This window comes from Psammomys obesus, unplaced genomic scaffold (assembly GCF_907164565.1).
Source record: "Psammomys obesus unplaced genomic scaffold, mPsaObe1.curated_primary_1811, whole genome shotgun sequence".
Lineage (NCBI taxonomy): Eukaryota > Metazoa > Chordata > Mammalia > Rodentia > Muridae > Psammomys > Psammomys obesus.
In genome coordinates this window covers 100,478-112,294 of record NW_026596356.1, presented here as the reverse complement: position 1 = coordinate 112,294, position 11,817 = coordinate 100,478, and the positions used below count along the sequence as shown (strand labels likewise).

Here is an 11,817-nt window from a genome sequence, read left to right as displayed (position 1 = left end):
CTTGATCATAATCCTTCTGAAGTCAAATTAGAATATAAAGAATGTGGACTTGAGGAGAGGCAAGGGAAGAGAAGAGAGAAGGAGGGTGGTTTTCCCACAATTTATTGTTGTTCTGATCCCTTCTGTCCTGCAGAAATGTAATAAAATGTGTTTCTAGTGTTTGCTTCCGACTGGATGTCATTATGTCATTATTTTCTTATTGGACTGTTAAGGAATATCTTGGAGCAAATTTCAGTGGATTTTTGGGTTAAGCATGCGTAGTACTCTCTCCCTTATCTGTTTTGTCCTGACTCCATAGACAACAGGGTTCAAGACAGGAGGAACGACAACATACAGATTGGCTAGAAGTATGTGGATGTAATGAGGGATGTCGTGGCCAAAGCGGTGTGTCATGAATGAGAAGAGAGCTGGCGGGTAAAGGCCAACATGACAGTGACATGGGAGCCGCATGTGCTAAGTGCCTTAAGCCGAGCGTCCCAAGATGGAAGGCGGAAGACTGCTTGGAGAATCCGGATGTAGGAAAATCCAATCACAGACAGGTCAATATATCCCACTGAGAAAGCAACTAGTCCATAAATAACATTGACCCTGATACTGGCACATGCTAGCTTTGCCAAACCCATGTGCTCACAGTAGGTGTGGGGTACAAGCCGAACACCACAGAAAGGCAACCTCAAGATAAGAAATATGAATGGAGTCACAAACACCACAGTCCTGACTATGATGACTACACACAGAATAGCTATCACCTTGTTGGTGAGGATCATGCTGTACCTCAGTGGGTTACAGATAGCGATATAGCGATCTATGGCCATAACCGTCAGCACCACAGATTCCAGGCCGGTGCATATGTGGATGGTATACATCTGAGTAATGCAGGCCCCAAACACAATCTCCCTGAGATTGAACCAGAAAATGCCCAGCATCTTGGGGATGGTGGCTGTGGATAAGCCCAAGTCAGTGCATGCCAACATGGCCAGGAAGTAGAACATGGGTTGGTGGAGGCTGCGTTCGGTATGGATCACAAATAAGATGATGATGTTCCCCAAGACAGCTATTAGATACACTGCAAAGAAGGGAAAGCCGAGCCACAGATGTTCACCTTCCAGCCCTGGGATCCCTATCAGGAGGAAGGAGGGTGGGTGGAACTGTGTCCTGTTGGAATGAAGCATCTTAGTGGGAACTGATCACAGATGCATTCCTTGCAGTTTCCTGGCTTCCACTGAGGTACCCTAGCCCCTTTCATGGTATGCTGTGTAGTTCTTTCAGAACCGGAAGACCCATTCTTTAATTCCATAATACAGCACTTGAGACCTACAAAGGGAATAGGAGATACTGTAGCTTCAAAAACTTTGCCTCACATTCATAGAAAACCATGTAGAAGACTTTCAGATTTACAACAAACATATAATTCTGTCTTTTGTCTCTTTAGCTTTAAAGGAGGAACGTGTGCACATTAACTTAACAACTGTTTATTGACAATTACATGAGCTAACCAGATTATAATATATGTAACTGGTATGGAGTCCTTCCTGCCCTCCATCCCTTCCTTTCTCCTTCCTTCCCTGACCGCACTCTGCCTGTGTGCATGTACAGTCTACATCATGTCAGTGGACTGGGGAGATGGGGAGACGGGGAGACGGGTCGTGGAGGGGAATGGTACATTTCTTGCAAAGCAGAAGAGGAGTTGGTGTATGTACGGGTGGAAAGCCAGTAGGATGGGGCTGAGATAGATGCGTAGTGGTTTGGATTCGGGCTTTGGAATGGAATTAAGAAATTTAGAGACAACTGGAGACTGTCACACAATTCCGTAAAACAATGCTCCCTCTTAAATGTAAAATCCTGTTGCACACTGATATTATGATCATTGCGCAATCAGCACTAGATACAAGTTTATTCAGACTTTGTGATTCATGGTCTTTTAACCTTTATGGTACATTATGTAAATAGACAGTTGCTTCGTGCTATTGTAAAGTGGTAACTAATGTCAGAATCTTTTTTTTTTTTTTTTTAAGATGGAGCGCTATGAAGAGCAGTTACTTGCTTCCACTGTGTCTAGTTTTTGTGATACCGTACGTGACGGTATTTCTAAATTAGCTATTGGCTATCTGGCTGAAAAAACAGTTCAGCGGTGAACTCTTTAATTCCATTCCATAGTCTAAATCCAAATCCGTCATCTTGTTTTGTGGTCTGAGTCATTACTGTTCCATGGTGTGGATGAAGTTTGTAACATGAAGTAATGGGTGTGAGCAAATTAGCCTATTGCTTACCTATAAACCGCAGAGGGTGAATTTTGTGTTAGACTCTAGGCCACAGGTGGTAGCCAGACATTTCTAAAGTATTAGCTCTGGAGAGGCATACATTTTAGTTCAAATTTTAAAGTAATATGATATAAAGTTCAGTTTAAATTTGTCATTAACCTCACTTAAACCCCTATTTTGGCCATGAAATTACTTTCTCCTGCCACCATGACTAACTGGTATTTGGTGTCATCTAAAAAGACAAGTGGAAATGTATAAGAAGAAAAAGCCACCATCTATGGTGGATGACCTGTTGCCATGAAGATTTCTTTTGTGTATACAATATCCTGTTCTTTGTTCATATGCTTCTGACTGCATGTGTTGAAACTGATTTGTTTCACTGTGGATGACTTCACTGACTTGTCACTGTGGATGCTGGTGTCTGATTTTGAGCAACGAACCCGAGTTCTTTTCAAATCGACCCCCACCACCGTGCACCTCCATATCTACTGGCTGACTTGCTGGAGCCCAGCTACTGGCTGACTCGCTGGAGCCCAGCTACTATCTGGAGACCCTTCCATCAGCATTACTGGAATTTACTCACCCACCTCTGACCAGTGTCTGAGCAGTCATCTGTGAAGAGCTGGATGCCACAGACTGCAACCTGAGGGGACAAGTTCTCAGTAGCTAGAGCCAAGGAGTTTAATAAGACCTTTAGTCCTCTGGGGACAGCCTCCTCCCATTGAGCCGTGTCTGAGGCCCTAAATACAGCACAGAAAATTCCCACATCTCTGAGGATCTCTGTGTTCTGCTTCTGGGTACCAATGTCCGGTTATCTGTCCATCACCCAGGGAATACTCTCCCCTGAGCGTGTCCCACAAGGCTAGCTACCCAGAGGCATAATGGCTTCACACTCACCCTTCAAATCTCACTGTGGTGAGAGGTGAAGTCACTTTTGGCAGAGAAGCAGCAAGGCAGGCAGGTAAAGAACACTGAAGAAGAGCCCCACTGTTTTGTTAAAGTCACCTCTGAAATATGCATAAGTTAATAAGCAATGGAGAACGATGATTCTAATTCATTTCCAAACCTGGATATACACACATATGCATATAAATAATATATATTTATAAAATATATGTTATATAATATATACAATATAATTTATGCATAAATTACATTAAATTATATAAAATATGATTATATAAATATATACATTTATATAAAATATAAAATATATTTTACAAATATATCTTAAAATTTTGTGAGCATTTGTTGCCCCTAATTCTAAATACTAATTAATAAAAACAAAAACAAGTATAACTAGAGATGTATTAATTGATGTTCTTCTGCCTGCGCTGTTGGTGTTCTGTTCAGGAAGTCGTCAACTGTGCCAGTGCGTTCAAGGCTTTTCCCTACATGTCAGTGTATCTGGCTTTATGCTGAGGTCTTTCAGCCACTTGGGCTTGAGTTTTCTGCAGGTTGATAGAAATGGATCTATTTGCATTCTTCTACATACCAACATCAAGTTAGACCAGTTCCATTTTTTAAAGTTGATTTCTTATTTCCATTGTATATTTCTGGCTTTCTTTTTGTCAAAAATCAGATGTCCATAGGTGTGTGGATTTACCTCTCAGTCTTTGATTCAATTCCATCAATCAACATATCTATTTCTATGCCAATACCATGCAGTTTTTATTACTGCAGCTCTGTAGTAGAGCTTAAATTAAAAAAAAAATGGTAATATCTCTGGAAGTTCTTTTACTGTATAGGCTTGTTTTAGCTATCTTGGAATTTTGGGTTTCCTTATGAAGTTGAGTATAGCAAAGACTCCTAGTAATGGGGGACACGGAACCTAAACAGGCCATCATCTGTATCCACGCAAGACCGCAAGTGGAGGGATTGGGCAACAATCCAGCCACAAAACCTTCAATTTACACTTTGTCCTGCCTGCAGAGTGTTTGGGGAAGCCTAGCAAAACTGTCATCAGAGAGACCAGAAAGACTTCATCCAGCAGCTGATGGGAGTAGATGCAGAGTCCCAGAGCCAAACATTAGGCAAAGCGTTGGGGAGTCCTCCAGAGGAGGGAGAAGAAGGATCTAAGGAACCAGAGGGGTCAGGGATACCACAAGAACATGGCTTACATACTAACTGACTGGGACTTGCAGGGATCAGGAAGCCTCTGGGGATCTGACAAAGTCCTCTGCATATATAAGGGCGAGTATCTTGGTGTTCTTATGGGATTTCTAACACTGGGAGCAGGAGCTGTCTCTGACTCTTTTGCCTGCTGGTGGAACTGTGTTCCTCCTCCCGGGCTGCCTTACCCAGTCTTGATGTCTTGGTGTATGTCTGGTTTTATTGTAGTTTGTTATGCTGGTTCAGTTGATGCCCCTGGGAGGCCTGCTATTTTCTGAGGGGAAGCAGGTGTGTGTGTGTGAAACGGTGTGAGGGGAAGGGAGGGTGAGGGTAGATCTAGGGGAGAGAACAGGTGGGGGAAGACAGTGGGTTAAGGGGAGGGAGGAGAAACCTGTAGTTGGAGTGTAATATATGAGAGAAGAATAAACAAACAAACAAACAACAAAAACTTGAGCCAGGTGGTGGCAGTGGCACACGCCTTTAATCTCACTACTCAGGAGGCAGAGGTAGGAGGATCTCTTTGAGTTTGGGACCAGTCTGGGATACAGAGCAAGTTCCAGGACAGCCAGGACTGCACAGAGAAACTCTGCCTCAAAAAAGCCCCAAACCACAGGAGTCTAACGCAGAGGGTCCCTGAAAGACTCTACCCAGCAGTGTATCAAAGCAGATACTGAGACTCATAACCAAACCTTGGGCAGAGTGCAGGGAATCATATGAAAGAAGAGGATGTTAGTAAGACCTGGAGAGGACAGGAGCTCCACAAGGACCAAATATATCTGAGCACAGGGGTCTTTTCTGAGACTGTTTCTCCAACCAAGGACCATGTATAGATATAACCTAGAACCTCTGCTCAGATGTAGTCCATGATAGCTCAGTATCCAAGTGGGTACCCTAATAAGGGGAACAAGGACTATTTCTGACAGGAACTCAATAGTAGGCTCTTTGACCTCCCCACCCCCCAAGGGAGGAACAGTCCTGCTAGGCCACAGAAGAGGACTTTGCAGCCAGTCCTGAAGATACCTGATAAAACAGGGCCAGATGAAAGGGGAGGAGGTCCTCCCCAATCAGTGGACTTGGAAAGGGGCAGGGAGGAGATGAGGGAGAGAGGGTGGAATTGGGAGGGAATGAGGGAGTGGGATACAGTGGTGGGATCTAGAAAAGATCATTCTGAGTGAAGTATCCCAGAAGGAGAAAGACAAACTTGGTATATACTCGCTTATATAGACCTACAAGATATGATAAACATAATGAAATCTACACACCTAAAGAAGATAATCAAGAAAGTGGACACAGGCGAAGGTGATTAATCCTCGTTTAGAAAGACAAATGGGATGTGCATTGAACGTATGACAGGAGTCTACCACAAAAGGCATCTGAAAGACTCTACCTAGCAGTGTTTCAAAGCAGACACTAAGACTCATAACCAAACCCTCGGCAGAGTGCAGGGAATCATATGAAAGAAGGGAAGTTAGTATGATATGGAAAGGATAGGAGCTCTACAAGGATCAAATATATCCGGGCACAGGGTCTTTTCTGAGACTGACACTCAACCAAGGACCATCTATGGATATAACCTAGAACTTCTGCTGGGATGTGGCCCGTGGTAGTTCAGTAACCAAGTAGTTTTCCAAAGTAAGGGGAACACGGACTATTTCTAACAGGATCTCAAGGGCAGGCTGTTTGACCCCCCCCCCCCAAGGGGAGGAGCAGTCTGTTAGGCCACAGAGGAGGAGTTTGCAGCCAGCCCTGAAGATACCTGATAAAACAGGGTCAAATGAAAGGGGAGGAGGTCCTCCCCTATCAGTGGACTTGGAAAGGGGTAGGGAGGAGACCAGGGAGGGAGTGTGGGGTTGGGGAGGGAATGAGGGAGCGGGATACAGCTGGGACACAGAGTTAACAAAATGTAAGTAAAAAGAAAAATAAAATTAAAAAAATATTAAAAAAATAAAAAAATGTAACCAATAATAAAAATTAAAAAAATTTTTAAAAATTAAAAAAAATCATAAAAAGCCCCAAACCAAACAAAAAACAAACAAAAGGAAAGAACAACAACAAAATCTTATTCCAAGTATTCAAGTAATGTTTCTCTGTGTGTATGCCTAGTTGTACCATAGTTATTTGTTTTGTATGAGATGGTTAAAACAGCCAAAGAGCAAAAGGATTATTTTTTCTTTTCTATGAAGTATGTATGTATGTATGTATTTTCATCTTGTTTGATGTGTGTATGAAACAAAGACCAACAGAAAGCTGAGGTTTTGTTTTTCTTAGCTGTGTTCTAAAAAAGTTGATTGGGAAATAAACAATAGTCACAATTATTAATTTTAATACCTTGGTGTTGGAAATAATGCTTTGGGGTCAGGCAATTTAACTTTAAATCCATTTCCTATAATTTAATAAAGAAAAGCCAGTCTCACATCTATGGGCCTCATCAATTTTTACCGTTTTCTCATGGATGGTAAAAGTGACAATATGCAGTCCACATGACTTTTCAGAATTCAGTAAGTTAGTGCATTCAGGTCGAGTAGCGGAGTCTTGCACAGGAGATATAAACTATTCATAAAATGTAAAGTATCCTCATTACTCATTTGAAATAGAATTACTTGTGTTCAATGACTAAACGAATAATTGAATTATAAAAAAAAATAATGCAGTTTTGTTTCTTCCCTCAGTAGATAGCTCATGAAAAGCTTGCTAGTTCATTTGCTCAAGGTGTGTATTCCTTCTGACCACTAGATGTCAGCAATATGCAGATTCCAACGCTAGGATCCTCGACGCGATCTATCTTTATGGAGCTCACGTTATATAGGTAAGACAGTACAATAATTTCATTCTTGACAAATATAAGATAAATCAACAAAAAATTGCTTGCAATCTGAACTGTGTGGATACTTAATGGTCGCATAAACTACATTTTTTTCTTTTGCACAAATAACAAAAGCTTCTCAAGCTGTCACCCTACCTCCAATATTTTAGATACGTATTTATTTGCAAGTTGCAAGGCTGAGAACAACTGTTCAGCGATTCCTGACTTTTTTAGGATGAAAAGTATAGGACAGAAGGTTGGTGAGTTTTTAAAAATGGTGGATACAGCTTACTTGTGTTGAAACAAAGTTTCAAATTATAAAGGTAAGGTGTTTGATTCAGCAGTTTTGAATAGAGTATGCTAATTTTCCTAGCAGAGGTTTCCTTTCTTAAATGCATATACTACACTGATAATATTTACCCCTCCATAACCCTCATATAGCTCTTCCTCTCTCATCCCTCTTTCCCCCTTATAATCATCCTTTTATCTTTATGATTACCACCCCCATATTTGACATGAGATAATACTTAATACTTGTCTTTCTGAGCCTCACATTTCACATGAGTTAATAATTCTGATAATGACGGAGTGATCTTCTCTCTCTTGCTACATAAAATGATGCTAAAGATGGGTCTATCTTATATATATTTTGGACATAAGTATCTGTTTATTTAGACCTCAGTCATTTTATTTGTAACATAAAGGTGATAGATCAGATTTCAATGCATTTTTTTTTTCTGCTGGAAATTTGTAACAAATAACTTCCAGGTGCATGAGGCAGAGGCTGTAAAACTCAGGTGCAATTCATGTACACAAACCAGAAAATTCTGCAGGTTGCTACACCAGGCAGGAATGGGCCTTAGCTTGTGTCACTCAGAACAAGAGCTGCCCAGGTTCACAGAGATAAATAAATGCTACCCTTTACTGTCTTTTTTGAGTTTATATACCCATATTTCCTAATCATCTAATAATATGACTAATTTTGTATTGGTAGATCTAGACGATATTTCTGAAACATAAGACACGCAGGAAGGAGAAAAGCACCCAAACAAAGCATATAAGTCTTCATGCTCTCCACAGCCCTGTACCAATCCTACCGAGCCTCATTCTCCTGTGTAGAGGAAGGTTCTCAGGATAATAGTTAAGGAAAGGGAGGTTTTCAGCTCTCTGCCTCTTCTCTGCTGTCTCTTCTGTATCCTGCCTGAATTCTGATGTCTCTAACATTTTATTTTCCAGTCTTCATATGAAGCTGAATAGCACTATGGCTTAGGTTCTTAAAAATGGTCCTTTCAAGCCTCTGGGCTTCCAGCTTCACTGATCCCACAGACAGAAACATTATAGTGAGTCTAGACATGTCCCAGGATTCCTAAACATAATTTTCAGAACACTTTAAATTGCATAAACTTGTGTCCAAGGATATACCATTCTATTCCTCCCCACAGCATAGTAGAGAAACACAGTACAGGTATGATGCTTTAGCTCAGAGGAGGAGATGTGGTGGGAAAGGTGAGGAAGGGGAATACACTGAGGAAGATGATAATGACGAGGCTGTTGTGGATATAAACATGTTTTTGTTTTGGTCCCAGGTGTGGGATGTGGGACTGGTTCAGATGGTCCACAGTAGCAGATGGTTTGTCTCATGCGGGCTCTGAGAGGAGCTCTTGGCAGCTGCAGATAGTTTGAATCTGAGGACTCTGGAGGAAGAGCTCAGAGAGCTCAGAGAGTGGAGGAAGAGAAAAAACAAGGCTGTTCCTGCTTCCCCCTTGCGGCTCCTGGTTGCTGTATGAGACAAGAAGCTGGAGATATCCTGAAATAGGATTGGACTGGCTCCAAGGAACCTGATGACCCTAACCAGCAGGAAGCAGCTAAGGAAAAAATGTGCTCCTTCTCCCACTAATCCTTTCTCATTCCTACATGGTGCTGGGGTGTTGGAAAGGATTGCGGTGCAGCGGGGAGAAAAAGATATAAGAAGAGATATAAGATATAAGACATAAGATATATAAGATATAAGAAGAGTTAAAAAAAAAAAACTAATGCCAACCCTCCTCTTTGAATGTCTAACATATACTTTGATGCCCATGACATAATATAGTGAGTGACTAACTTCTTGAAGATTTTGGAGTTTGCATCAATTTTATTTATTTTTGGTTCTGTTTTTTAGACAGGGTTTCTCTGTATATCCCTGGCTGTCCTGGAACTCATCCTGACTAGGCTGGGATTGAACTTGGGGATTCACATGCCTCTACTTCCCAAGTGCTGAGATTAAAGGTACGTGCCACCAAGCCCAGCATCAATTTTGATTTTTAAATATTTACCACTCCATCTTTTGTGGTTTCTTCTTTAAAATGTGCTGAATATTTTATTCCTGTTATGTCTTCTGTTCACATGGAGAATTTTCCACAATAGCCATACTTTCAGTTTTGAAGGAGTGAGTATATAATAAGCATGAACAAAAGGATAAGACAGAAAGCAGCAGAAAAAGACTAGAACACCATATCAAATACTTTCACCATCTAGTATAAACTGGCTGGAGAAGCTGTGGTAATCAAATACCTGAACCTCTGATGGATAAAGAGGGTCCTGGGCATAGGGTCTTTTTCTGGCTGATGATTCCAGTGAGCTGTTCCCACCACAGACACTCTAAGGTAATCATGCCTACATCTGAATTGGGGCACAACCCTGCCTCTAAAGCCAGGTTCTTAGTGAGCATAAAGAGCACATGTTAGGTTACTGCTATAATGCACATTGTAATTTTTATATTCCAGGGTAAGATATTTACTATGTTCCTGGAGTCACATTGTAAATGAATTTTACATTGTATTACTTGGCTATTGAACATAACAAACCTCTGACACTCTGTGGCTTAAAATATTGGTTTTTCTTTTAGCTCAAAGTTTTTTTCATAGAATGAAGAATTGCTTCAGTACTTCTTTGTTTTATTTTTATGAGCCTTTCCTTTGAGATAAACCACAATTTAGTTTGATGGTCTCACAGCAACTTATGATTCAAAACTGAGAGCTAACATCCATTCTTTTACTTATAGCCTCTTATCATTCAGTAAGCCAACTGGACTCACTCATGATGGTTCCAGGTTTTTAAGTAATTTGGTCTTAATTTACACTCTCTAAGGCTTTGCTTGCATCACATTTACTAATTTCATAAGAAGTTATATTCCTACCCAAACTCAGAAACTTGGAAAAATAACTTTACTTCTTTTTTTATTTTTAAAATATATTTAATTTTTTACTAATCACAGTTATTTCACTTTGTATCCCAGCTGTAGCCCCCTCCTCCACTCCATCCCAATCCCATTCTCCCTCCCTCTTTTTCTCCTATGCCCCTCCTCCAGTCTAATGATAGGGGAGGTCCTCCTCCCCTTCCATCTAACTCTAGTCTATCAGGTCTCATTATGGCTTCATTGTCTTCCTTTGTGGACTGGTAAGACTGCGCCTCCATCAGGGGAAGGTGAGCAAAGAGCCAGCCCATGAGTTCATATCAGAGACAGCCCCTTTTCCTATTACTGGGGACACTGAGTTGCCATGGGCTACTTCTGTGAAAGGGTTCTAGGTTATCTCCATGCATGGTCCTTGGTTGGAGTATCAGCCTCAGAAAAGACCCCTGTGCCCAGATTTTTTGGTTCTGTTGCTCTCCTTGTGGAGCTCCTGTTTCCTCCAGGTCTTTCTATCTCCCCCTTCTTTCATAAAATTTCCTGCACTCTGCCCAAAGTTAGGCTATGAGTCTCAGCATATGTTTTGTTATCCTGCTGTGTAGAGTCTTTCAGAGGCCCTCTGTGGTAGGCTCCTGTCCTGTTCACTGTGTTCTCCCTCTTCCAATGTCCATCCCATTTGCCTTTCTGAATGAGGATTGACCATCTTACCCCGGGTCCTCCTTCTTGACTAGCTTCCTTAGGTGTACAGATTTTATTATGATTATCCTACATTATATGTCTAATATCCACTTATAAGTGAGTATATACCGTGTGTATCTTTCTGCTTCTGGGATACCTCACTCAGGATGATCTGTTCTAGTTCCCACCATTTTCCTGCAAATTTCATGATTTCCTTGTTTTTAAGTTGTGGAGTAGTATTCCATTGTGTAAATGTACCACAATTTCTGTATCCATTCCTCAGCTGAGGGACATCTGGGTTGTTTCCAATTTCTGGCTATTACAAATAAAGCTGCTATGAACATGACTGAGCAAATGTCCTTGTTGTGTACTTGAGCATATTTTGGATATATCACTAGGAGTGGTATCTTGAGGTACCACTGGCTCTTGAGGAAGTGTGATTCCTACTTGCCTGAGAAAGCGCCAGATTGATTTCAAAAGAGGTTGTACAAGTTTACATTCCCACCAGCAATGGAGGAGGGTTCCTCTTTCTCCACATCCTCTCCAGCATGTGTTGTCACTTGAGTTTTTCTGAAATCAAATTTGCCCTCTTTTTCTTTCAACAGATTTAGTGTGTCTGGATTTATGTTGAGGTCTTTGATCCACTTGAACTTCACTTTTGTGTAGGGTGATAAGTATGGATCTATTTGCATTTTTCTACATGTAGACATTCAGTTAGACCAGCACCATTTGTTGAAGATTCTATCTCTTTGCCATTGCAAGTTTTTGTCTTCTTTGTCAAAACTCAGGTGTAC

The 11,817-nt window shown here is 41.1% G+C and overlaps 1 protein-coding gene across 1 annotated transcript; it reads right to left on the bottom strand.

Annotated features, from left to right (window-relative positions):
- Nucleotides 1-231: 231 nt before the first annotated feature.
- Nucleotides 232-1,172, bottom strand: LOC129669275 (olfactory receptor 52E5-like). The gene is given in 2 exon segments (XM_055597438.1): nt 232-416; nt 419-1,172. Coding segments are annotated over 2 exon segments (939 nt in total).
- Nucleotides 1,173-11,817: the final 10,645 nt, after the last annotated feature.